The sequence below is a fragment of the Sorex araneus genome, chromosome 1, assembly GCF_027595985.1.
Source record: "Sorex araneus isolate mSorAra2 chromosome 1, mSorAra2.pri, whole genome shotgun sequence".
In the NCBI taxonomy this organism is placed as follows: domain Eukaryota; kingdom Metazoa; phylum Chordata; class Mammalia; order Eulipotyphla; family Soricidae; genus Sorex; species Sorex araneus.
Window position 1 is genome coordinate 427,660,714 of NC_073302.1, and position 27,915 is coordinate 427,688,628.

General features: G+C 52.4%; 1 protein-coding gene across 2 annotated transcripts; it reads left to right on the forward strand.

The window, feature by feature from the left end:
- Positions 1-27,901, forward strand: TSPAN33 (tetraspanin 33). Of its 2 annotated transcripts, none has more exons than XM_055119258.1 (8): positions 1-241; positions 19,202-19,259; positions 20,165-20,289; positions 20,530-20,604; positions 22,115-22,210; positions 24,883-25,011; positions 26,315-26,476; positions 26,680-27,901. In XM_055119258.1, the coding sequence occupies exons 1-8, from the start codon at positions 140-142 to the stop codon at positions 26,779-26,781; spliced, it is 849 nt and encodes a 282-aa protein (XP_054975233.1). In that variant the 5' UTR covers positions 1-139; the 3' UTR covers positions 26,782-27,901. The 2 variants fall into 2 exon arrangements, with proteins under 2 accessions (XP_054975233.1, XP_004608326.1); XM_004608269.2 differs by having other exon boundaries at positions 3-241; positions 20,162-20,289.
- Positions 27,902-27,915: the final 14 nt, after the last annotated feature.

A 27,915-nucleotide genomic window follows, 5' to 3' on the forward strand; every position in this document is an offset into this window, starting at 1 on the left:
CTCCTACGCTGCGCGCGCGGCGGCCCCGGTGGCGGCGCCGTCCCTGCGGCTCCTCCCGCCGCGGCGCGGCCCCCCGCAGCCCCGGGCTCGGGCGGCCGCCGCGGGCAGCTAGGCCCCCGGGGGCAGCGGCGGCGGGACCATGGCCCGGAGACCCGGGGCGCCGGCTGCTTACGGCGACGAGTTCTCCTTCGTCAGCCCGCTGGTGAAATACCTACTCTTCTTCTTCAACATGCTGTTTTGGGTGAGTCTTGGGGTGGGGAGGGGGTGGGCACAGTGGGGGTGGGCAGTGGGCTTCAGGGTAACACATTCCGGGCCACCCCCCCACCCCCCGCCCGCCAGCTCCGCGGAGGGGATGGAGTGGGCTGCCCGCGGCTAAGGAGGGAGGGTGGGGGGCGTCCCGGGATGCCGGGTCCCAGGCGATCCTGGTGAACTGCACTGCCTAGTTTTCTGCGCTGGCGGCACTTTGGGCTGGTTTCTCCCGGCGAGGGGACGCCCCGCGGTGGCGCGGCGGAGTCTGCGGGGGGAGGGTCACGGGGGGCGGGATATGTGAGCGACTGGGCGAAGCCTTCTGGGTATTTGCTGGACGTCGCTGAGGGTCAGCATCAGGCCAAGACGGGGCTTGCAGACGCCCGGGAACATTCACCCTTGGGGGACTTACAGGCCTAAAGACCCGGGATCCCTGGGGTCAAAGGAAGAAGAGGAGGGGGCAACCCAGACCGTCCCCCTCTGTGATCTCAGAGTGAAGGGGGAAAGGGGTTCATCTCTTCCCTTTGCAGGCCTCTGGTGCCTGCCAAACCCCCGCGGGCTGAAAAGGGTCAGGAATGACCTCCGAGTATCAAATGCCTTTGCCAAAACTGGGCCCTGGCACCCCACCTCCTCAGGACCCTATTTGGCCCCACCAGTTCACCCTCCAGGCCGTGGGCTCGGCTTCCGTCTTTAGGCTCCTGTGCTGGACTGGAAGGTCAAGGGTCCTTCCCTAATCATCTGCTTGGGAGTGCAAAAGTGAAGAAAATCTGGGTCCAGAGGCAGAGTTCTTACTTTTTCTCAGCCGTTAATTGTTGACTTGACCAGGCTGGGCAGTGCGCGTGGTCTCACCTAAGCCTTACCTTCTTCCGCCGTCAGTCAAGCCCATGCTGAGCAGAAAACTCAGCTGGCGCTGAGAGTCCAGCTGGGCCCGGTCATGCAATGCCAGCCCAAGTGTATATTCTCCTCCCTAGAGCCCCCAGTCCCTTTTGGACTTGAGAACCGATGAAAAGTCCTGCCCCTCTCCCCCGTTTCCCTTCCCACCTCACATAGCTGCTGTTCTAACAGCCCATTATTCTATTTTTACTGTGTGTGTTGAAGGGGGCGGGGAATGTATCAGAGGGGGGCATACCTGGTGTTGCTCAGGGGTTACTCCTGGCTCTGCACTCAGAAATGACTGACTCCTGGCAGGCTGGAGGGGACCATATGAGCAGCCTTGGACCGAGCCCGGGTCAGCTGCATGCCAGGCAAACACCTTACCCGCTGTACTAAGCTCCCCAGCCCAAGAGCCTGTTATTCTTGCCCAGTACCTAAAGTTCAGGCGTGCAAGAGGGAGACATCATGAGTTGAATATTCATTTTCCTAGGAGAGGCAGCAAGCTGGACATCTAAGCCTAGTGCTGGCAAGGTTTCACAGGAGCTATGGTATGAAGAGAGGATACAAATTACCCGAGTGCTTGTCTTTTGGGACAAATGAGGGAAATCCCAGAGGGTGGCGATGAGGCTGCCTCACTCCCAGTCATTGTGCCCTGAGCATTCAAGTTTGAGCCCCTATCAAAGTCTTGGCTTTAGAAAGGCAAAAAAATATGTTGGAAGAGGTCTGATCTGCACCCATGGTTTGTGAGTAAGAAACTGAAAGCGCAGAGAGGCCCGTTGTTTCAGGCCAGGTCCCACAGCTGCCCGGTAGGCTCGATGCTAGTGATTTTGCCACGGAACCACGGTGCCTGCCTCTCGGGAAAGCGCTTGGCCCAGATGGCTGAACTGTCGCCAGGACTTCAGCGGTATCAGAAGTTAGCCCGGCTGCTCAAGTTCTCAGGTCTGGGCTCTGCTTTAGCTGGCGGTTACAGAAGGCAATCTCTCACTCTCTCTCTGCCAGGGCTGGGGAAAGCCCTCGGGGTTCCCCTTCTGGGCAAATCCCCCTGACCCCTGCTGCATGCTGGCTCAGGGATACGCCCTGCTCAGAGCCTGCGGGAGGGTCAGCCTGGATGCTGCTTTTCCTCGCTCTTATCTACGCTCCCATCCGCACCAGCTGGGCGCATCTGTCCCGCCCGTGTTCATGGCCATTTGCTTGCGCTTCCCCAGCTCCCCGAACCCCACCCCTCTTATCAGACAGATGACTTTCCGGGGTCGCAGCCAGGGAGAGAATTTGGCTCCATCAACCCGTTTACTTTCATTCAAGGTCAGAGATCCTAGCTAACCAAGCTGGCACCGCCCCAAATTAGAGAAGAGCCCCTCCTTGGCCCCACTTAAGACTCCTAAAAAGTGAGAGGCTCTAGAAATAGCACACCCAAGGACAAGAGGCCCGGCTTCTTTCTGGCTCCAATTTACTGTATGACCATAAGCCAGTATACCTGTCTCTCTGTCCTTAATCTTGCGCCTCTAAAGGATTCCCTAAAAGATTTCTAATCTTTCTCCTCTGCCTCTGTGAGCTTAGAGATGAATACTTTACTTTGGAGACTGTATTATTTAACGTCAAGGCCCGGGGCTGGAGAGATAGAACAGCGGATAGACATGACTTCCCGGCCTCTCTGCGCTTTCACTTTCTTACGCACAAACCATGGGTGTGCAGATCAGACCTCTTTTAGCTAGCGCTTGCCTTGCATGCAGCCAACCCAGGTTCTGCCCCTGCCATCTCATATGGTCTCCTGTGCACCACCAGGAGTGATTCCCAAATGCAGAGCCAGGAGCAACCCCTGAGCATCGTCGGGTATGGCCCCCAAACAAAAATAGAACAAGCAAAAAACAAAACAATGAAAGACCCGGGGCCAGATCTAAGGATGCCTCTCTAAGGGTCTTGGTCTCCCACTGATATCCCCAAGAGATGGTGGCATAACTGGTGCCACTTCTTCCCCAGGCCCCGGCCTGCAGAATGACATTCTGCATAGCACAGCCAGAAACAGAGGCTGCCTCCCCGCCCCCCCCGCCCCACGCCCCTGTTCCAGGCCTAGACCACTTCTGTGGCTGCCGCCATTCTAGTCAGTCCCCATCTTCTGCCCCCATCTTCAGGGACCCCGCCCCCGTGGGTTGCGCTGTTCCCACTCCCTTCCCAGCCAGAGGGCCTGTTCTGGCCAAAGGTTGGGGGAGCCACAGTCTGAAGGGGTTTCGTGTGGAGGACACTGGAGAGGCGGCCAGTGTCACAGTCACACTTGGTGGTGGCGGTGGCAATGGTGATGATAGTGACAGTGGGGGCGGCAGTGATCGTGGTGGTAGTGGCCATGGCAGCGAATGGCAGTGGCTGTAGCAAGGACAGTGGCCATGGCAGCGGATGGCAGTGGCCGTAGCAAGGACAGTGGCCATGGCACTGATGGCCCTGTCATTCTCTGCCGCTGCTCCCTCACCCTCACCCTAGGTTATTTGGAGGAGCCAGAAAGCTGTTACTCCAGTTCTTCTTACTCACGGTCCAAATCTTACTTCCTTGTTTGCCTGTTTGCCTGATCCCCCCCCCACACACACACACCCTGCCATACATACAAACACACACACACACACACACACACACACACACGCACACACACATGCACACGGCTGAGTTACTGATCCCATGGCCTGGAGTTGCTGCCCCCAGAGCCCTTACAGTTGCATTTTATTTTTCAATTAAGATTTTTGGCTTGGGGGCTGCTGTAGCTTACTCTTGGCTCTGGGCTCAGGGATTATGTCTGATGGGGCTCAGGGGACCATATGAAGTGTTGGGAATTGAACTCCAGTTAGACGCATGCAAGGCCAGTAATAGTACAAGGCCTAAACTATTGCTCTGGCCCCTAAAGTTGCATCTCAATTTTTCAGCTCAGAAGTTGAGGGGCTGAGAGAGAGAGAGAGAGAGAGAGAGAGAGAGAGAGAGAGAGAGAGAGAGAGAGAGAGAGAGAGAGAGAGAGAGAGAGAGAGAGAGAGAGAAGAGAGAGAGAGAGAGAGCGCACAGGTTATGGCACCTGCCTTGCACAGAGCTGAACTGCTTTGATCTCTGGCACCCCTTCTGGTCCCCTAAGCACCACCAGGAGTGGTTCCCTGAGCACCAAGCTCAGAGGAAGCCCTGAGCACAGCCCAGTCTGGATATTCCCCCAGAACAAAGAAACCAAACCCTCAGCACAGGAAGTTGATGGCTTTTCTGGCCTACCAGTGTTGGACAACCGTGCGTGGGGCCGGGGCCAGGCTGGTGCTTGCTTTATCAGCCGTGGGCAGGCAGGGGCCGAGACGTTATCAGGGCCGCCTGGCACAACCGCCCCCTTGCTGGCTGGTCCTCCTCCTACTCCGGCAGCAGTTAGTCTGGCTTTGGGGTGGAGCCTGAAAGCTCAGCCCTGCATGTCCCCTCCTCCAGGGCCCCCATACCCTTCCCTGTGATCTCTCTCTCTCTCTCTCTCTCTCTCTCTCTCTCTCTCTCTCTCTTGCTCTCTCTCTCTCGCTCTCTCTCTCTCTTGCTCTCACTCTCTCTCTCTCTCTCACACACACACATCCTCAGCTCCACTGTTGCTGGAGTGAGAGTTGCCTTGCAGAGTGGATTTGGGATGCATTTCCCCCCATTTTCATGCTCCCGAGTCTGTCAAGATGCAGCGTGTTGTAACCTAAGTCCCCCCATGTTCTCAGGGGCAGGGTCATCCAGCATGTGCACATCCTCTCTGCCCCTCCCTCAAGCCAGGGTTGAAGAAGGGGCAGCTGTCCCCTCCAGCTCCTGCCCAGGGCCATGCTGAAGTCCTCACTACAGCACCCGGGCAGTCAGCGTCTCTGGTCCATCATCTTCTCCAGGAACTTCGCTCTCCCACCTAGGACCACTGTACTGGAGTCCACCGGGTACGCCGGTCATTCCAGAGCCCCTACAGCACCCTCTGACGTGATCTGGGTCAGGCATCAAGCTGGGCATCCCCTGTCCCTCCGCCCATCACCCACCCTCTCTAACACACACAGACTCACTTCTCTGAGGCACTGGGAGGAGGCCAGCTTGTCCCGCATCTCCTCTCCCTTCCCGGGGACAGGTGGGCTGCACTAAGATGTCGTAGCCGGCATTGTGCTAAGTAGAAAACCACGAGGGGCAGGTGGCTCCAGTCCAGGGAAGGCCATGGGTCCCGCTGGGAAGGCCAGTGTGGGGAGAGGGTCACACTTCTGGGAAGTTTGGGCATGTCCCTCACTCTTTTTTGGGGGGGAATGGGGAGTGTTTTTGTGCCACACCTGGCAATTGCACTCAGAAATTACTCCTGTAATTACCCCTGCTGGTGCTCGGGGAACCATATGAGATGCTGGGGATGCGACCCAGGTCTACTGCATGCAAGGCAAACGCCCTCCCTGCTGTGCTATGCTCTAGCCCCTCCCTCACTCTTCCTTGGAAGAGCAGGACCATGGGAGAGCCGAGGCTCCAGGGCCAGCCTCAGCGGCAAGAGGCAAGAGCTCAGGGCTTCTAGTAGCACAGGGCCCTCCTGTTCGAGGGACAGAGCCAAGAGCCAGCGTCACTGGATGGAGAGGTGCCCATCCACCAGCCCAGGTACAGCGGGGCCAGGATGGCCACAGATGACGCGCGCGCGCGTGTGTGTGTGTGTGTGTGTGTGTGTGTGTATGTGTGCTGATTGGGGCCAGGAGAGAATGAGTCAAGCCCTTCTCTTGATCGTGCAGCCTGTGATATCTCTGAGTTGGTCCAGAAACAAAGCCGGAGAGGACTGGGGCACTGGACACTCATCTCGCCCCTCCCTCACCTTCTCCAGGTCTCAACTGGGCTTTGAACCTTTTTGTTTGGGAGCTACACCCGTATGTCCAGGGATCACCTCTGCTGGTGCTGGGATTCAAACCCCGATCGGCAACCCCCCCCACCCAACAGCCCCATGCTAAGCAAGCGTCTTACTTACTGCATCTCTCTGGTCCCTCTTTCGTTTTTGGGTTTGATTTCTGTTTCGGGGCGAGGGGAGGCTGGGCTATAGGAACCCACCCTCCCCTCGGCTGTGCCCGCCACTACCATCAGTAGAAAGGGCACTGTGGCCCTACCTCGGCCCACAGGCTGGGCAGGAGAGTGCAGAAGGCGTGGGGGTCAGGCTCTGTGCGGGCTGGCGGGTCCTCCGCGGTGATGCCATGGTGCCGCTGCATCTTCAATTCCCTTTCTCGGGCTCTGTTCCAGGAACTTCTTCTGAGCCGCCCTGGCCCCTGCCGCTCTTCCGCCTGCCTGAGTGCCCCCTATTTGGAGATTCCCAGCTGCTCCCCCAAGGGATTTGCTGCAGCTGCTTCCTCCCGCCTCTCAGGAGGCCCGCCTTGAGGGGAAATGCCCTTGGCCCGGGCAGCCACCCCGAGGCAGAGGTAGGGAGGCAGCTGTGCGGCTGACCAAGGGCAGAGACTCCTCATGCATGCGGGCGGAGGTCCTCGCCCGCTCCTGTCACTCACTACACCAACTAACGGCGCCACATGAATTCTCCCAGGGTCATTGCTGTGAAGTGGCGATGTGACACCTTCTGGGTTGTGGTTAGAATTTAGGGAGACAGTGCATGTTCATCGTATAGCCCTGCAGGTTGGAGAGAGAGTACAGTGGTTAGGGCGCTTGCCTTGCATGTCGCCAACCCGGGTTTGATTCTCTGGCATTCCATATGGTCCCCCTGAGCACCCCCAGGAGTGATTTTTGAGCACAGAGCCAGGAGTAAAGCCTGAGTGAGTGTCATTGGGTGTGACCCAACAACCAAAAAAATTATTATTATTATTATTAATTTTGCTTTTTTGGGTCATACCCGGCGATGTTCAGGGGTACTCCTGGCTGTGCACTCAGGAATTACCCCTGGCGGTGCTCGGGAGATCATATGGGATGCTGGGAATTGAACCCGGGTCGGCCGCGTGCAAGGCAAACGCCCTACCCGCTGTGCTATCACTCCAGCCCCCCTAAAAATTTTTTTTAAAAGATGTGTTGCGGTGCATATGCTGCCTGAGCCCATGTGCTGCTTGCGCCCACGTGGCCGAGCACATGTGTCGCCCAAATCTCCCCTCTTGAGATGTGTACTTTCATGCTTTCATACTTTTGTGTCTAAAGCTCAGTTATGTGTAGGGGCTTCCTCCATCCTTGGAGAAGCCCGCGTTCTCTCTTGAGTGCGTTATTCTTACTATTCTCTCTCCCACTTATCCCTTCCTCCCTCCTTCAGAAACTTCTGAATAAAATCTATTTACTTAAAAAAAATTTAAAAAAAGACGTGTTGCCTGGCAGGTTGGAGAGATAGTACAGCGGGGAGGACACTTGCCTTGCTTGTGGCCAATGTGGTTTGTTCCCCGGCACCACGTACTGTCCGTGAGCTTTGCCAGGACAGTACAAAGTGTAGCCCAGAGCCTGTGCTGGAGGCCGAGTTCTGATACAAAACCATTTGGAGGGCGAGGATGAGCGCTCTGCTGGAGTGGCCCAGAGAGGGGGACTGAGTGGGGGAAGGACCCAGCTCCTGCCTAGCTGCTTTGGCCTGGCACCGTCTCTGCTTCTGTTCCTCTTGTTATCTAGAGGGAGATGGGAAGTGCTACCAAACCGGGCCGTGTGTTCTTGGCAGAGGAGTTTGACGCTGAGGTTTCCCTGAATCCACTCCTCAGGGCTGGTCATTGTGAGCTGAAGGTGGGATCGGTGGGAACAGACTTCAAGAGAGAAGCCCCTTATAATTATTGGCATTTGGGCATGAGGGCGGCATGTGGGGGGGGGGGGAGAGAACCTTACCTGCAATGCAGTATCTATTTCTCAAATGTCCTAGGACTGAGATGAAGGGTGTTTTTTTTTTTTTCATTTTCTCAAAAAAATACTCAGTCATCAAGGCCAGAGTGATCATACAGCAGATAAGGAGTTTGCTTTGCATGCAGCCAACCCTGGTTCAATCCCCGGCATCCCATGTGGTCCTCCTAGCGCTGCCAGGAGTAATTTCTGTGCACAGAGCCAGGAGTAACCCTGAGCATCGCTGGATATGCACCCCCCAAAAAAAGGAAATAAAAGGAAAGGAAAAGATACCGGAGAGAGTTTTCTCCATTTAAATTTTCTCTTGTGTGCATTAGTATTTGCCCCAACTTCTTTGCCAGCAAGTGCTGACAGAAGGCAAAAAGAAAGGACAAATAGCAATCAAATATTGTGGAAAACGATGGATTTATTCCTGAATTACTGCTTAGGGATGAGGGACATATGTCTAACAGCCATGTCATCTGTTAGTGGATTGTTCTTTATTTCTCTGGTAGAATTGATAGGTCGTGCAGCTTCAGATGACACGAAGATGGACACAACATTATCTGTGAAATATGCCTGTCAAACGTGTTTCATCTGAATCTGATTGTCAGACACAGCCCAGTCAAGCGACATTCTGCCAAGCGACTGGCCAGGACTTAGCCGAAATGTCAGCATCCCCAAAATGTCAGAGATGGGGCTGGAGCCATAGGACAGCAGGCCAGGCTTGCCCAGATTCGATCCCTGGCACCCCACCTCACGGTCCCCCTAGCCCACCAGGAGTGATACCCGAGTGCAGAGCCAGGAGAAATTCCTGAGCACAGCTGAGTGTGGCCAAAAAAGAAGTCAGATCAAGTGGGGGCAAGGACATGGAGAAACTAGAACTCGTGCATTACTGGTGCGGGTGTGAAGTAGAGCAGGCAGGGGAGAATAAAAAGAGTATTCAGCACCAAAGAACATTAGGTAGAACTACCACAGGGGTAGGAAATTCTACCCAGGAGAACTGAGGAGGGTATTCACACAAACCTTTGCCTGGATATCCTGGTAACACCTTCCAAAATGGGCAAGAGTTGTAAACACCCAGATGCCCACCTGTGGATGAATACATAAAGTAACCATTTTTGTTCCTGCAATGGAATAGATGTATCTATTATTTTGGTTTCAGGGCACACCCAGGGTGCTCAGGCTACTCCCAGTTCTGTGGCCTATAATGATACAGTATCAGACCATGACAAGCAATGAAGTCCCAACCAATCCATACTGCAACAATGACCAACCTTGAAAACATGCTCAGGGAGAGAAACCGGACACGGTGTCCCATTGTATGAGTTCCTTTTTTGGGAAATGTGAAGATTAGGCCAAACCACAGAAGCAGAAAACTCAGGGCTGGAAAGATAGTACAGGGGTTAAGACACTTGCCTTGCATGCAGTCGACCTGGATTCAATCCCCTGTGTCACCATGGTACACAGAGTACCTCGGAGAAGTGCTGGGACGAGAGCTACAGTCTGATTGGTGCAGGTGACAATCACTCCCAGAATCCAAGAGTGGAGATGGTTGCCCAGCCTCGAAGGCCCACCTAAGGCCACTGGACTGCATGCTTTGAAAGGGTTCATCCTGTCATTTGTGTGTTTTACCATAAAATTTAGAGAGACGGGGGTAGGGGGGTTGAAAAGATTATAAACAAAGAAAAGGGGGAAGTGGCAAAATTGTTTCAGGTTAAAGGAGGCTCCATCACAAAACAACAATGGTCCTTGATTGGATCCTGGATCCAGTGAAAGGGAAACAGTTATAAAGGACATCATTAGGATAATTGGAGAAAGTTAAAGAAGGACAGTTAATTAGATGGGGGTTAAAACACTTGCATATTAACCATATTAATATGCTAATTGTGTCAATATAATTAGCATATTAACTTAGTGGGGGAGTGTGAATATTGGAGGGGGTGTCTCAGGCCCCCAGGATGCTCTTAGGCCCTGCTGTGCAGGGAAATACCTGGGTCCCTTTGGTGATTCTAAGGGTCTCTAGGTGATACTGGGAGTAGTGTGTAGTGCCTGGAATTGAACCTGGGTCAGACACATGCACTTTAACTGCTATACTGTCTCTGGGGCCCATATTAAAGGTTTTTGAAAATATTCCAATGTGTTAAGTTATGCAGTGTGCATGGAAGCACATCATGGCTTCCCAGAGCTTGGTCACCCGATCAGTCTTAAGATCCAGTGATCCATTGGCTCTAAGGAGAGATGGTAAAGGACATAAAGTGCTTGTCTTGTACACAGCCACCCTGGGTTTGATCCCTGGCACCTCAGATGGTTCCCTGAGGCTCCTGGAGTGATCCCTGAGCCAGGAATAAGTCCCAAGTACCACCTGGTGTGACCCCCAAACAAAACAAAACAAAAAGTTGTAAACCATGGTACCACAATTAAAAACAAATGTTTTGGGGGCCAGAGCGATAGTACAGCAGGGAGGGTGCTTGCCTTGCATGCAGCCAACCTGGGTTTGATTCCTGGTACTCCATATGGTCCCTGAACAAACACTAGGAGTGATCCTGAGCACAGAACCAGGAGTAACCCCTGAGCACCCATCCCAGGGTGTGGATCAAAATACAAAAACACAAAACAAAACAAAAAATGGAGAAATCATCATGGCTAAGGTTGAAAAAATTGAGGCGCAGGCATGGGACTCACATATCTTGCATTTGTGATGTTCTGAATTTGATCCCCATCAGGGAGAAGAAAACACTTCTGAAATTGCATACAAATGAACCCCTGATTTTTAAAAACATGAATTTTATTCAACATAGTATTAAAAAGCTATCTATATTAACTTGGCAAGAAAAAGGGGGAAAAGGTACCCATATTTGAAAAAAAAATAGGACTATCACTATTTGCCAGTTAATGTTGTTAAAAATTCATAAGATGGTGCTGGAGAGATAGAGTATGGAAGGTAGGGCACTCGCCTTGCATATGGCTGCCTCAGGTTCAAGCCCTGGACCCCATAAAGTTTCCTGAACCCCACCAGGAATAATCCCTAAACACAGAGTCAGGAACAAGCCCTGAGCATCACTGGTCTTTTAGTCCCTGCTCCCTTCCCTCCCCCACCAAAGCCATAAAACACTGAGAATGTTACTCAGGCGGTAGAACTCGGCTTGGCCCTGGCTTTGATGCCAGCACTACATGTCTCCCCAGAGCATTTATCCTGGTGGCCCGAGTTACTTTCAGGTACAGCCCCTGTAAAAGAGAATGCAAATAATTTTTTTTTTAATCTTTGTGCTACCCAAAGCCAGAGAGAGAGAGTACAGTGAGTAAGGCTCTTGTCATGTGTGTGTCTGACCTGGGTTCAATCCCAGGCACCACATAAGTTCCCCTGAATCCTGCCAGAAGTGTTCCCTGAGCACCACCTGGAGTTTCCCAAAAACCAAAAATAAATAAATGAGTTTCCATGGTATCCAAAGAAATCTGCAAGAATAGAGAGATAGTACAGTGGATAAGGTACTTGCCTTGCATGCAGCAACCTGGGTTCAATCCCCAGCATTTCATATGGTCCCCCAAGCACTGCCAGGAGAAACTGCTGCATGTATGGCCAGGAGTAACCCCCTACGATTGTTGAGTGTCCCCCCCAAGAAAATACCCCACACAAATAAACAAGACATTTGTAGGTTCAGTGTAGTCCCTGCATTTTGAAATCCCAGTGTTTCAATGACATATTTCACAGAAATAACTCAACTTTTCCTAAAACTTACATGGAACCACAATGGACTGTGGAATGACAAAGAAATATTTTGTGTGTATGGTGTTGGGGATCATACATGGAAGGCTTGTGCTCTACCACTGAACTGCAAAACCCAGCCCCAGCCAAAGCAATCCTAGGAAAGAACAAATTACAGGCATCATGGCCCTTGCATTGGAACAGTTTCCTAGAACTATAGCAATTAAAACAGTGTGGTGTTGTCATCAGTACATCCATAGATCAATTGCCAAGAACTAAAAGGTCATGAACAGACCCCCACACATGTGTCAGTTTGTTTACAGCCAAGGAGCCAAGAATACACAAAAGGGAAAGAACAGCTCCATCAATAAATGGGAAAACGGAAAACGGCTGTCGCATGTAACAGAACAAAAATGGACCCCACAGAGAAGTCAGCTCCAAAGAAATTAACAACTTGAACATCAGATCTGCAACTATGAAACTTGAAGAAAATAAAAGCGAGCAGTTCCTTTCTATCAGTTGTGGTGATGATTTTTTTTGGACCTGGCAACAAAAGCAAAATAAGTGGAACTGTCTCCAACCAAAAAACCTTCAGAATAAAGAGAAATGAAAAAAACAACCTACTGGATGGAAGAAAATATTTGCATATCATCTATAGGGGAAGAGGACTAATATTCAAAATATATAAAGAACTCATCTAACTCTTTAGAAGAAAACGTCCAATTTACAAAAGGACAGAGGGATATGCTTCGAATGTAAAAGGCCCTGGGTTTGATCAAGAAACAAAGCAAATAGAAGGTCTGAATAGAATTCTTTTTCCAAAGAAGACACACAGATGGCCAATAGGTATATGCAGATGTGCCCGGCACAATCAGTAAGTACTAGGAAAAGACACATCAGAACCACACAAGGTATCACCTCAGACCTGTTGGAATGGCTGTTAGCAAAAGACACAGAGAGAGACGTGTTGGTGAGGATGTGGCCTTATCCAGGGGGGACCCCATGCACTGATAACGGGACTGAAAATTAGTGCAGTCACTCTATGGAAATAATATGAAGGTTCCTCAAAATAGTAAAAATAGAAGTACCATATGATTCAGCAGTTCCACTTCTGGGTATTTGTCCAAAGAAAATGAAAGCACTAACTCAGATGCAGGCGTCCCTGTGTTCACTGCAGCATTATTTACAATAGCCTAATAGGAAAACAGCCGCAGCATCCGTCAGTGAATGAGTGGATAAAGAAATTGGGGCCAGGCCCGAGAGCTAGTGCAGCGGGCAAGGAGCTTGTCTTGCATATGGCCAACCCTGGTTTGATCCCCAGCACCGCATGTGGTCCCCTAAGCATGCCAGGAGTATACTTTTTATTTCAAAATTTTAAAAAATATATATTTTTATGGATGTGCTGTGATTTACAATACTGTTAATGATGGTTTCATGTGTACATCATTCCAACACCACAAGGACTCAGCTATTTTTGAAACAGTATCTTGCTGTTTAGAGTTTCCAGGGAGGCCTCATTCTGGCCGGAATACGGAAAGAATGCTAAGAGAAGAACTGTCATTCGCTCCATCTTCATCCTGAAAGGAGGTCATTGGTGATAGCATGGATGTTAGAAGGCTCCTGTGGCACCAGCTGGCACAGCCGGCCCCGAGATGTGGCCTTACCCAGTTGCTGCTCCCATCACCAGGTGCATATTGCTCCTTGGGCCTCATCTGTATAGGAGATGAGTGGCCAAGTTCCTTTCAATTTTTTTTTCCTTTTTGGGTCACACCCGGCAATGCACAGGGCTTACTCCGGGCTCTGCACTCAGGAATTACTCCTGGCGGTGCTCAGGGGACCATATGGGATGCTGGGAATCGAACGCCCTACCCGCTGTGCTATTGCTCCAGCCCCCCAAGCTCCTTTCTAAGGTTCTTCCTGGCTCTAGAACACTGTGCCGTTAACAGCAGCAGTACTGCTCTTGGAATAGCAACAGCTTTGGGGGGTGGGGAGGGGAGGGTGGGAGGTGTGGGTAGGAATTGTGGAAGGGGGGATAAGGAGTGATGCCAGGAGAAAGAGCATGGAGCATGGACAGAAACACAGAACTGCACTTGTTTATTTAATTTGGCGATGCCGGGGATGGAACCCACATGTAAATCATGGACTCTGCCACCGACCCATATCCGCAGCCCCCAGAAATTCAGAATTTCAGAGTTTGCTAGCGAGCTGCAGATGAGTGGCTTCACTAATGAGCCTATTAAATATTAACAAGAATATTAAAGTCTTCATCTTAATGTAGGCTGCACCTGCTCTTCATGCTCCCTGGCCGAGCATGCCTTAGGCTCCTACTTCAAAATTTGACTGCCCCTTGGAATCACCTGCAACCTGTCCGGAATTCCTGTGGCCGGGGTCCCACGCCAGAGATTCTGAGGTTATTTTGTTTTGTTTTGTTTGGGGGCGGTCATACCTGGCGATGCTTAGGGGTTACTCCTGGCTCTGCATCAGGGATTACTCCTAGTAGTACTTGGGGGACCATACAGGATGCCAGGGATCAAATCCATGTGCCAGGCAAGTGTCCTTCCCACTATACTATCTCTCCAGCCCCTGAGGCATTTTGGGGGATCATACCTTGGTGACCCAGAGGAAAGCAATTCTGGAGATGTGAAACCAAATGGGCTTATTTTCAGTACACATTGATTTGCTCAAAGTCATCATGTCCAAGAACCGAGGAACCACCTTAGGTGCAGGACGGTTGTGTTTGGATTCAGGGAAGTGCTCCTTCTCCGAATTCCCCTGTTCCTAAGGCAGCCACAGGTTCCTGGTTTAGGCTGCAGATGCTCTTGCCTGTGCTCCATGTCGCACATCGATGACAAACTCCTCAAGGGCCACTGCGTCTCACTCATCGGTGTGGTCCTCGGAGGCCCTTGTGCATTGCATCCGATCCATTGGATCTGAATAGCGGATTCATTTCTGATTACTGCCGGAACAAATTACCACGAAATGAGCGGCTTGAAACAACACCAGTGAATTTTCTTCAGTACCAGATGTCAGAATTCCAAAGTAGGTCTCCTAGGCCTGACGTCAAGGTGTCGGCGTTCCTTCGAGTCCCTGGAGAGAGCTGTTTCCCTGTCTTCTCCAGCATCGCTGAGCACGGGCACCACATCATCCAAGCTCTGCTTCCGTTACCCTATATCCTCTGACCCCCACCCTCGCCCCATCCCATCAATCGCTTGTGATTACAGAGGCGTGTCCCACCTAATGATGCTGCAGTCACCGCGGGCCATGCATGTGGATCCCGCCGTGGTTCCCACATTCCTCTTGCTTAGTGACTTCCCCGCCACTCTAATGGCCAGGTACTTCTCCCTCGCTGCAGCCTCCCACGCTTGTTTCCTGCATCCCTGGACAGCACCGTGAACACCTCTGCGTGATCTCCCCCGCTGTTGTTCTGCTCATCACAGCCCCGCCGCACACACAGTTCCCTGCTAATGTTGCCCCTTCAGAGGCCAGTTTGAATGACCTGGAAGCCAAATTAAAAGTGATTAAGGACTACAAAAGTGGAAAATCAATGACGGCTTTTCCTCTCCAGTCAGGCATATCCCATTTCACAGCAGCTACAATCTTGAAGAGCAAAAACAAATGGCAGAAGCTATTAAAAGAACCTGCTTCCTTGGAATCAACGGGACTCATGAAAATGCAAGGAGGACCCGCATCACCGAGGAAGCCGCGTCCGCTGACACCGGTGCCTGTCCTCTCAGCCCCGTGATGATCATGACGGAGAGCCAAATAATGTCTCTGTGATATCGAAGGAAAAGGAAAAGGCGGGTCCCGTCCACTGTGTTGAATGGACTGCCAGCTCTGTGACATCCACACAATGCAATCACCTTACCACCCACTTCGCAGATGAGTTCTGAGAGGCCTGACTGGGCGGGAGAGATGGCTCAATGGGCTGAGCACATGCTTTTACGCAGGAAGCTCAGGTTCCATCACCCACGCTGCACAATCCCCCCCGAGCACCAAGAGTTGCGTTCCCTACCCTTAAAAAACAAAACCAAACCGAACCTGACTGTATTGGGCCACTGGGTAGTCTCCCCATCTCAAGATCGTTAATCACATTTACCAAATCCCTCCAGCCTGTAGGTAACATCTTCACAGGCCGGGGGAATTAAGGAATTAAGTTGCCACAGACCTCTGGGGGCAACTCTGTTCTACTCTCACAGGTACAGAGCAACTGTTGGCGTTACCGTCCCTTACAAGACGCCACTTGCCCTAGGATATGGGGCTCCTCATTACTGTTCCTTTCTCTCTTTTTGGCCAGGGGTGGGGGGAGGCTTGGGATAATACTTGGCCGTGTTCAAGGGCTATTCCTGGTTCAGGGCTAAGAGATGGCTCCTGGAAGGGCCCAGGGTACCGTATCAGTGCTGGGGTTGGAACCGGGGTCAGTGGAATTAAATGCAAGGCAACTGTCTTACCACCTATTGTTTCTCTCCAGCCCTTCTACTGTCCTTTTCTTCTTGCTGTTTTAGTTTGGAGGAGTAGGGGACACCTGGAAGAGCTCAGGACTTACTCCTGGTTCTGTGCTCAGAGATCATTCCTGGTGGTACTCAGGGGACCATATGGGATGCCGGGGATCAAACCCAGGTCAGCGGCATGTAAGGCAAGCTCCCTCCCGACTATACTATTGCTCTGGCCCCTTAATGTCCCTTTCTTGGATTCACCCTGTCTTGGAGGAGCCTCATACAGCCTAGGGAACATTAAAGAAATAGTACGGCTCTTGGGAGCGGCAGATACATATTTTGAATGAAGAACAGATACATATTTTTCGGTGATTCAGTGCGGTGATATTCAGCACTGTAATTGGCTGTGGTGAGTTTTAAAGGGCAGACAGAGATGCTCCATCACTTTGGCACTCTGGCATGACCAGGGGCTGACCAAGGGCCCTGTCTTGTGGTTTCTTGTGTCCCACACACTCGCCCTTGCTCCCTGAGCTAGTTGTGCCAAAGGCTGGGAAGCCAGCCAGCACCCCCCACCCCCACACACAGCCCGCAAACAGTTCCCTCGCTCGGACAGAGCCTTGAGGCCTGGCAAGTTACACACCTGGCCCTGAGTCAGCGTCACATGTCCAAGAGGCGAGGCGAGGGGGCGGGAGGGTCCCCGAAAGACAGGGCTTTAGATCAGGGCTTCCTCTTTGCTGCTGGGTGGGCAGACAGAGATGTTCCATCACTTTGGCACTCTGGTGCACCTTTGTCAAGGTGGTCTCCACGGACAACACTCTCTGTGGAGGGACGAGTCCGATCCTGTTGCCTGTTCCGAGGGCCTCCCACTCCCTTCGGTCAGGAAAGTCCCAGGATGCCTCTTCCCACCCTGTTCCTATCTCACCAGCCGTCTTTGGCCCCACCGAGTGGCTCAAATCCCTGCTGCTGAGAACTCCCAAGCTTGGTCCAGGCCATTGCCATGGTGACAGCCCGCTGCTGCTTAGCACCTGCTGGGGACCAGGCCCTGAGCAACAGAAGCCAAGACCTGTGCCCCCCACACGCCACAACTCCTGGAGGCCTGGGCATGGAGACCAGAGGCCTCCTGGGGAGCCCCTGGTGGCCTCTGCTGGGTTTGCTGTCTCAGGGAAAAGCCAGGACCCTCAGTAGGGCTGCAGGCCTCTATCCCCCGGGGGGGGAGGTTTGTGAAGATACGATTTCTTTGCCAGGGTGGCCCTGGAGTTGGATGCCGTTCTCCGCCCAGCCACCCTGGCGGCCCCCGTCATTTTCACTCCTGATGCCACTGCAGGTCTGGAGAGGACCTCGCAGGCCCGCTCTGAGTGGTCTTGAGGTAGCTAGAGCAGGAATCAGAACCCCGGGGGCCGGAGAGATTGTATAGCGGGTAGGATACTTGCATTGTACATGCCTGACCTGGGTTTGATCCCCAGCACTCCATATGGTCCCCTGAGCCCTGCCAGGAGTGATCCCTGAGTGCAGAACCAGGAGTGAGCCCTGAGCACTGCTGGGTGTGACACAACAATAATAACAGCAACTGTCATCCCGTTGTTCGTCAGTTTACTCGAGCGGGCACCAGTAACATCTCTATTCCTCCCAGCCCTGAGATTTTTAGCAGCCTCTCCTTACTTGTCTTTCCCAATGATTGGAGGCTCTTTCAGGGTCAGGGGAATGAGACCTATCGTTACTGATTTTGGCATATCGAATACACCACTGGTAGCTTGCCAGGCTCTGCCCGTGTGGGCAGGATATTCTCGGTAGCTTGCCAGGCTCTCTGAGAGGTATGTCTAAACTCCATCAATATGGTGTGGTAATTATGAAAAATGGATAGGAAGTGTCTTATAATGTGCCGCGAAGCAGAAGTGCAGTCCAGAAAGCGGCCTGGAGCGTGGCAGCAGTTGGGTAGTGGAGGTCGGCTGCCAGGGCTGGGGCCCTTGGGGCGGGGAGGGTTCTCACCCATCCCCCTCTGGGGCACCCCAAGTGAAAACAGCCTAGTGCAGAGTCCCAATAACAACAACAACAACAAAAAAAAACTCTAATAAGCACAAATAAGAACTTGGGGCCGTGGAGGTGGCCCTGTGGGCTGGAGCACATGCTTTGTGTGTGGGAGCCCCCAGTTTGATCCCCAGAACCAGATGTCCCCTCCTACTCCTGCCCCATCCCAGAACGAGCACAAGTGGCCTCCAAGCGGCAGTGGGGATGTTTCACAACTTCCCTGCTCAAAACAACACAAAAGAATTCCAAGCTTCTTGGAATCTCTGTGCTAACTGCCAGCAGCTCTGAGTTATGAGAGATAATGTTTATTAGCAAGCATCCTGCTAAATGCTACCAATGGTGACGTTAATATTCTCAGTAATGCCATGAGATGGAGTTTTTCGTTCCCACTGTCAGACAGAGAAACTGAGGCTCAGCACTTTGCCTGGTTGGCCTGGCTCTGAAGCCCATGTCTTTTTATGTCTTTTTTTTTTTCTTTTTGGGTCACACCTGGCGATGCACAGGGGTTACTTCTGGTTCATGCACTCAGGAATTACTCCTGGCAGTGGCTCAGGTAACCATATGGGATGCTGGGGATGGAACCCGGGTTGGCCACATGCAAGGCAAACTCCCTACCCGCTGTGCTACCACTCCAGCCCCAACCCATGTAGTTTTTAATTTACTATTTGGTGTGGAGTCACACCCGGCTGTGCTCAGGGTTTATTTCTGACTATGGGCTCAGAGATCATTCCTGGTGGAACTCAGGGACCACATGGGATGCCAGGGATTGAACCTGGGTCAGCTATGTGCAAGGCAAGCGCCCTACCCACGGTACTATCTCTCCGACCCCAAGAACGCGTGTTCTTAAGCACTGTCTTATTACAGCGTCTTCTACTGCAGAGCACATAGTAGCCTTGTTTTCCCTTGTCTCCTGTGTCTGCATAACGGGTGCCTCCCAGGTGGCTGTGTTGTGAAGGGGAGCTGGCGCGGGCGTGAAAACCTCTCACAGAGGTGAGGCACGGACAGCCATCGGCAGGATCAGGGGAGGGGGACAGAGAAGGACAGTCGTCTCAGGTCCAGGGACCGCTGCCACCTCACACCCGGCTGGAAGGCTCCTCATGGTCACCAGGGCTGTCTCCGTCCAGGGTCTCAGGGTCTGTCCTGTCCCCTGTCTCCCCAGGTGATTTCCATGGTGATGGTGGCTGTGGGCGTCTACGCTCGGCTGATGAAGCACGCAGGTAAGCGACCGGCCCCTTCCCCCGTGGAGTCTGGCTCTTGGGCACTTCTTCCCACATAAGCTGTGGGGCCCAGGGGGCAGCTGTCCTCCAGGCTTCGGGCTGATGGCGCCAGTTCACCTGAACACCTCAGGCGCCCACGAACCAGCTGCCGTTATCTGCAATTTAGGCTGAGGGAAGAAGGTGGGTCGTCTGAGGTTCAATCCCCGCCTGGGTCTGTCCTGGAGTAAAACTCGGTCCCTACTCCCACCCGCCACAGAGTCTCTGGAGAGCGGACTCTGCCAAGCTGGCAAGCCCCAAACCACTCCCGTCCTTTTCTGAATCAAGCAGCCCCTTCTTTCTCTGTGTACCCCGAGGAATAAAGACTCATCCTGGAGCTGGAGCAGTAGTATAGCAGGGAGGGTGTTTGCCTTGTATACGGCCGACCCGGGTTTAGGCCCCGCCATCCCATATGGTCCCCCGAGTACCTGGGGAGACCCGTGCAGGGCTTCTGGGGGAAAGGGGTGCTTTCCCCCAGAAGTAATTTCTGAGTAATTTCTGAGTGCAGAGCCAGGACTAACCCCTGAACAATGTGTGACCCAAGAAGCCAAAAAAAGAAAAAGAAAAAGACACTCATTCTGCCCATTCTCGATCTAGAAGCCGAAACCCAGGGCCAGGGAGACGGCTTGGCTGGCTGGGGCCTGCCAGCCTTGTACACCAGAACCCCAAGTTCTGGCCCTGACACCAGCAGGTGTCCCCCCCGCAACCCCAGAGTCATCACCTTCGTCCAGCTCCACCAGAGGTTCCCTACCAGGGGATGAACAGTTAGAGGAGGCACCTCCCCCTTCCCAGCCCCACCCCCAGTTCTTCCCTGGGTGCCATGCTCAGTGGGTTCCAGGGGAGACTGAGGTGCAGCCCCTCCCCAGAAGCAGCCTTGGCCTGCCTGGCAGTGGACCCCGCCATCCTGCTCATCGTGGTGGGCGTGCTCATGTTCCTGCTCACCTTCTGCGGCTGCATCGGATCCCTCCGAGAGAACATCTGCCTCCTGCAGACAGTGAGTGCCCAGCGCCCGCCTCTCTCTGACGCCACTCGGGAACCTGTCCCAGCCGACCCCCCTCCCCACCATCCACCACGGCGTTGCCCTGTCCAGTCCTTCTGCAGAACTCAGCCCAGGATCCCAGACAACAGTGGCCGCTGCCATGTGTGGGATTCTGGGAGCCTCCCTCTGGGGCCCTTCATGACCTCCCCCCAAGCTGGGTGACAGACTGACCCTCTTTCTGCCTGCCCCCCACAGTTCTCCCTCTGCCTCACCATCGTGTTCCTGCTACAGCTGGCGGCCGGGGTCCTGGGCTTCGTCTTCTCGGACAAGGTAGCTTCGGACTTCAGAGGGGCTCCTGGAGGTGTGGGGGGACCCCTGGGCAGAAGGGAAAGCTTCCTGTGCTGGGCTTAATTGATGAACCCCAGCACCCCTTCCCGCCAGAAGCCCCGCACGGGTCTCCCCAGGCATGGATGGGTGGCCATTCTGAAAGAGGATTTCAAGGTTGGTGGGAGTTTTCCGCTGACCGGCTGTGCACCCGCAAGAAAGGAGAGTCTGTGAGCACCCAGTCAAAGGAATCTGCAGAGTTTCACGGCAGAGGACGGAGACGGTCATCAGGCAGACCCCAGCCACCTGGCGGGCCTGTTCTTTCTTTTGAAATGTGGGATAAACAAACAAAAGCAACGGAGGGGGGAAGTCAATAAGATTTTGTGAGCAGGGCTTCCCAGATCCAGAAGGTGGCCTGCCCACGAGGGACAGGTTTTTTAGTTTTGTTTTTTTAAATTGAATCACCATGAGATCCAGTTACAAAACTTTCATGTTTGAGTTTCAGTCATACAATGATTGAACACCCCTCCCTTCACCAGTGCACATTCTCCACCACCAATGTCCCCAGTATCCTCCCGCCCCCACCTCCATCCCAGCCCTCACCCCCCACCCCGCCTCTGTGGCAGACAGTTTCCCCCCCCATATTCTCTCTCTCCTTTTGGGCATTATGGTTTGCAATACAGATACTGAGAAGCCATCACATTTGGTCCTTTATCTACTTTCAGCACACATCTCCCATCCCGAACGATCCCTCCAACCATCACTGACTTAGTGATCCCTTCTCTCTCCCAGCCCAGCTCATGAGGCAGGCTTCCAACTATGGGGCAATATTCCTGGCCCTTGTGTCTACTGTCCTTGGGTGTCAGTCTCCTATTATGTTATTTGATATTCCACAAATGAATGCAGTCATTCTCTGTCGAGGGACAGTTCTTTTTATTACGACGCAGAACGCCTTCTCCAAAGGGCAAAGGATTGCCGGAGACAGCGGAGAGATCAATGGATAGGAAACTTCGAGAAAAGTAGCTAAGCAGGAAGGAACAACATGTGATAGACTTAGGAAGTGGAGAGCAGAGTCAAATCCTAAAATCCCGCCAGTCTGGTTTGAGACGAGGGGATATGCTTGTATGTCCACTAGAGGTCAGTGCCGCAGCTCAATTAGCCCTTTTCTACTTTTTTTTTTTTTTTTTTTAAAAGTGTCTGTGCTTTGCAGCACTCACATATTTTATGGTAATATTATTCAAAGAGATAAACAATAATGGGATTAGCTGGGCATATGGCTCTGAGAAGTGGCAAGACAGCAGGTTGGGCATTCTCTCTTGCCCAGCAGTCTTGCAGGGTCTGGGCTTGATGAGCTTTGGAACCGGCTATCTCGCCTTGTTGGGCCTCGGTTCTGCTCTCAAGGCTGACTTAGCTGAAGCGGGACCGGGGCTGGGCTCCTGGGGGCTCCTATGTTCCTGTGGAGGCGCACACCAGGGCTTGTCCTCTTGAGCCCTGATGCCCTGCTTCTGTCTCGCAGGCACGAGGCAAAGTGAGTGAGATCATCAATAACGCCATCGTGCATTACCGAGATGACCTGGACCTGCAGAACCTCATTGATTTCGGCCAGAAGAAGGTATGGGCTAAGCATGGCTAAGCATGGCTAAGCATGGCTAAGCATGGTGGTGGGCCAGGGCCACGGCTAGTGATGTGAGAGGCTGTGGGCAAAAGCCATCCTAGGAGATGCTTCGCCCCCTCACTTAATCGCACTGGCCCCCCCATGCCACAAATGTCTTCAAGACCTGCTGGAATGAATTCTGGGAAGTGAGGTGGCCAAGAGACACATAGAACAGAGTGCTTCAAAAGTGCTGTTTCAGGGTACAGAAAAGTATGTGTAGAAGCCTTACAGTTGTGTGGAAAAAAAGAGGAAGGAAAGAGGTCTGAGCAATGGTATCGCGAGTGGAGGGGTTTGCCTTGCATGTGACCAACCCTGGTCCCATGCCCGGCACCACATATGGTTCCTGAGCCCTGCTTAGGGTGATTCCTGAGTGGAGAGCCAGGGTAAGCTCTGAACACTGTTGGCTGTGCACCCCCTGCAAAACAAAAAAAAAAAAGCAAAGTCTGTGTTCAGACAAGGGATGGAGCACTGTGTCACAGCACCTGTCTCTTGTGTGTGAGGCCCTCTGTTGGGTCCCCAGCACCAAAAACAGAACAACATATATTTTTTAAATTTTTTATTAGAGAATCACTGTGATGTACAGTTACAAATTTATGAACTTTTGTGTTTGAATTTCACTCATACAATGATCGTTTACCCATCCCTCCACCAGTGCCCATTCACCTCCACCAGTGATCCCAGTATCCCTCCCACCACCCCCACCCCATCTCCCACCACCCCACCCTGCCTCTGTGGCAGGGCATTCCCTTTTGTTCTCTCTCCTTTTGGGTGTTGTAGTTTGCAATAGAGGTACTGAGTGGCCATCATGTTCGGTCTATAGTCTACTGTCAGCTCGCATCTTCCAACCCGAATGGGTCCTCCCGACATCCTCTACTAGGTGTTCCCTTCTCAGTCTGAGCTGCCTTTTCCCCCAGCATGTGAGGCCAGTTTCCAAGCTGTGGGGCAGACCTCCTAATCCTTATCTCTACAACTCTTGGGTGTTAGTCCCCCACTATAGAACAAAATATTCTTGCTTGTAAAAAACTCTGGAAGGATATGAAAGCCTCGCCAGTGATTGCTTCCATGGGGGAGGGGGGCATGATTGTTTTGTTCCGCTTGGGAGAGCCACACCTCCCTGTACTGGGGGGCCCCTCCAGTTGCACGCTCAGGGATCAAGCCCAGCCCTGCTTAGGGGCTGAAGCAATACCAGGCATTGAACCCAGGGCTACACACATGTAACACAAGTGATCCACTGCTGAGCCACATTCCCATTCCAAGGGCAGATTTTTTTTAATATTATTTATTAAAATCCTAAAGACTTTAAATTGGAACTGGAGCAGTAGCACAGCGGGTAGGGCGTTTGCCTTGCATGCAGCCAACCCAGGTTCGATTCCCAGCATACCATATGGTCCCCTGAGCACCGTCAAGACTAATTCCTGAGTGCATTAGCCAGGAGTAACCCCTGTGCATCGCCGGGGCTGGGTGTGACCCCCCCAAAAAAAAAGAAAGAGAGACTTAAAATTGTGGTAAAATGTAAATAGCTTAAATTTACCATTTTGACTCTTTTTTGGTATTATTTTTACGGGGGAGCACCCTGCAGTGCTCAGGGTGCTCTGCACTAAGGAATTACTCTTGGCAGTCCTCAGAGGACCATATGGAATGCTGGAGATGGAGCCCTGGTCAGCCACATGCAAGCCAGTCCCTGCTGTACCATCACTCTGGCCTGACCCCTTTATTTTTTTTTTAAATGCGATGCAGGAATTGAACCCAAAGCTTCACACATGCCAGGCACGTGCTCTACCTCTGAGCCACATCCGCTGAGCATAATATTTCTTCCTTTTTTAGGCTCACTAGTAATTTGTTCTGTTGATATCCATTCATCTTTCCTTGGACAGCTGGGTTGCTGCCACCTTTCGGCCGTTGTGAATAATGCTGCTCTGAGTCAAAAGTTTGATTATAGGTCAAACATGCCTTTGAGTTTTGTGCTGATTTCCCCTCCCTTTGTTGTGACAGGCATTTGACCTTGATCCTGTTCGCTTTCATGTAGGTATTTTGCATCTAAGACATTGAAGAGTCACTTCTCATGTTCATCTAAATTGAGACAAAGGCTTTCAGCATTGAACTTTTAACTTCTTCAGTAAGCATTTTTGAATACCCCATTTTGCCAGGCTCTATGTTTTATATTTTTTAAAAATTTGTTTATTGCTTTGCTTTTGAGGTCCATACTCAACTGTACTCAGGGCGTACTCCTGGCTCTGGGCTCAGGGATCACTCCTGGCAGAGCTCAGGGGACCATATGTAGTGCCAGGGATCGAACCCAGGTTAGCAGTGCAAGCAAGCGCCCTACCCACTATCCTGTTTCCCCACCCCCAAGGCTCTGGGGGTTTTGTAGGCCTGTAAAATCAGAAACTGCCCTTGGAGAACCCATAGTTGAGTGTGGGGAAACATGTATTCAGCCAGTGCAGGTTATGACATGATATATAAAGCAATAGAGAAGGAGCAGAGACAAGGAGAAGACCCCTGGGAAAATCCAGTTCAAGTTCCAGGCTGTGTTTAAACACAGACACAGCAGACACATGAAAGCTTGCCGTAGACATCGCTGCGTGTGGACGCTGGAGAGGGTGGTTAACCGGGCTGGGCCTTTGTTACAGTTCAGCTGCTGTGGAGGGATTTCCTACAGGGACTGGTCCCAGAACATGTACTTCAACTGTTCAGAAGATAACCCCAGCCGTGAGCGCTGCTCTGTGCCTTATTCCTGTTGCTTGCCTACCCCTAACCAGGTAAGTCCACCTCATGTCCACCCAGGCAGTGAGCTGTGTGTCCTTCTGACTAGGGAATTAGAGTTTATTTCTGCTATTGGGAATCCCCAATTTCCTCACTTAGTCACTCTCTCCTCTCCCCACTTTATTTCTCTTTCTTTCTCTCTTTCTCTTCTTTCTTTCTTTCTTTCTTTCTTTCTTTCTTTCTTTCTTTCTTTCTTTCTTTCTTTCTTTCTTTCTTTCTTTCTTTCTTTCTTTCCTTCCCTTTCTTTCTTTCTTTCTTTCTTTCTTTCTTTCTTTCTTTCTTTCTTTCTTTCTTTCTTTCTTTCTTTCTTTCTTTCTTTCTTTCCTTCTTTCTTTCCTTCCTTCCTTCCTTCTTTCCTTCCTTCCTTCCTTCCTTCCTTCCTTCCTTCCTTCCTTCCTTCCTTCCTTCCTTCTTTCTTTCTTTCTTTCTTTTCTTTTTTTTGCTTTTCGGGTCACACCCAGCAATGCACAGGGGTTACTCCTAGCTCTGCACTCAGGAATTACTCCTGGCGGTGCTGGGGACCATATGGGATGCTGGGAATTTAATCTGGGTCGGCCGCGTGCAAGGCAAACGCCCTACCCGCTGTGCTATCGCTCTAGCCTCTCTTTCTTTCTTTCTTTCTTTCTTTCTTTCTTTCTTTCTTTCTTTCTTTCTTTCTTTCTTTCTTTCTTTCTTTCTTTCTTTCTTTCTTTCTTTCTTCCTTTCCCTTTCTCTCACCCTTCCTTCCTTCCTTCCTTCCTTCCTTCCTTCCTTCCTTCCTTCCTTCCTTCCTTCCTTCCTTCCTTCCTTCCTTCCTTCCTTCCTTCCTTCCTGGGATCAGGCCACACCCAGAGATGCTCACAGACTATGCTCACAGACTAGACTGGCTCTGTGCTCAAAAGTGACCCTTGGCAGTGCTCAGAGCATCATATATGGTCCTGGGGACTCAAACAGGGTGGGCAGGATGCAAGCAAGTGCCTTCCCTCATGTACTCTCTCCAGGCCCCACTCAACCAATGATTTTGCAGGCCAGGCAGGCTGTGAGAGGTTTCCGTCATTTCAGTCTGAGGTTTCTCCACCTTTCACTCCCATAGCCTGCTGGGGGGCCAGCAGGAGTCGAGCTCTAAAAGAAGTAGAAGTAGATCTGGATTCAGATCTCACAGGGGAAGGAGCCTGCAGTGAGCAGCCCCCACACCGGGACACTGCCCACACCTTTTCTAACAAGTCAGGAGATTGGGAAGGGCGGGAGGCCCATCAACAAGGGCCCCAAGGAAAAGTTTGGGAGTGTGAGTCTCAGTTGGCTTTAAACTCTCTCCCGCAGGCAGTGATCAACACCATGTGCGGCCAAGGTATGCAGGCCCTTGACTACTTGGAAGCTAGCAAGGTCATCTACACCAATGGCTGCATTGACAAACTGGTCAACTGGATCCACAGCAACCTCTTCTTACTTGGTGGTGTGGCCCTGGGCCTGGCCATCCCCCAGGTAACCCATCCCGTCAGACTTATGGGTCTCACTGATCCGCAAAGACGCCTCTGTTTGGGTGGTGGGACGGCACCCATGGGGTTACCTGGCCTGCTAAGGAACAGGGAGAGGGATGGCACTGGCCCACACGGGTGGAAACCGGAGTCAGGACAGCAAGGACAGCCCTCATGGCTCAGGGCCCAATTCCTTCTCACTTCTCCCAGCTGGTGGGAATCCTGCTGTCCCAGATCCTCATCAATCAGATCAAAGACCAGATCAAGCTCCAGCTCTACAACCAGCAGCACCGGGCTGACCCGTGGTACTGAGAAGCCGAGGCGTCTCACCCACCCTCTCACCCACAGAGGAGGATCCGGCTCTGGGCTCTCGGCACCTGTGGAGACGGGGTTCCGGCCGCGCAGAGACAGTGCCGTGGGAAGAAGCAAACTCCAGACGGGTGGGCAGAAGGCAGGGTGCGCAGGTGGCTGGCTCCGGTGTGTGGGGAGGACGGCCCTCGTCACCCCGTCCGAGCCCCCTGCATTGTTAAGAGTTCTTTTATATTGTTTGCAGTTGGGTCTGTGTTTTGTTTCGTGTTGAGTTGGGTTCTGGGCAGCGCTGTTTGGGAAACAGCAGGTGCGGGCTCCTGGAAATACTCAGCTGTTGCTTTTTTTGTCAAGGCCCCGGCAACCAACAACCCCTGGGCTTGACCGGCGTGCTCGAGGATGCCGCCTGTTGCCAGCCAGCCCTGCCTGAAGCTGGGTGGGCACAGAGGCAGCTGGAGGGGTGGGGGGGGGAGGCTGCACGCTGGGGGCGGTGAGTGCCCCGGGTGGGGGAGGAAGGGGGAGAGCTGCTTACTAAAGGTCTGCTCTGCCATCCCCCAGGTAGTGAGCCTGCAGCTACATCCTGCTGCTCCTTCATTGCCATGGAAACATGGCAGCCAAATTCGTCCCCCCCCCCTTTTGAAAAACACTCAGAACCATGGTCTCTCTATGCCACTGCCAGCAGAGGTGGGACTGAGCCATACTGCCCTTGAATTCCTTCCCTGTCTGGCCCTCCCTCTCCAGCAAGTGGGCTTTCCTGAGCCGTGGCTGCCAGCTAGTACTTACCAGCCTCCACCTCCACCTCAGCCCCGACCCCCCCTCCCGACACCCCCCTCCGGTACCCGCCCCAGTATTTCTAGAGAATTGGAAGCAGGGATCTGGCTGGAGCTGGAAGGCATGCCTCCTACGCAGGTGGTCCAGGCTCATTCCCCCCGAAACAAGGTCCCCTGAGCATCCCAGGAAGGACCAGGGAGCTATGAGTCAGGAGTAAGCTCCTAAGCACCTCACCAGGTGTGGCGGCCCCCGCGCCCCTCCCCCGCAAAAAAAAAAAAAGATATTTTTTAAAAAGCAGGGATTTTTCTTGGGACTGGGGGGAGCCAGAAATGGCAATAAAAGTTTGTTGACCTGGGCTAAGGTAGACTC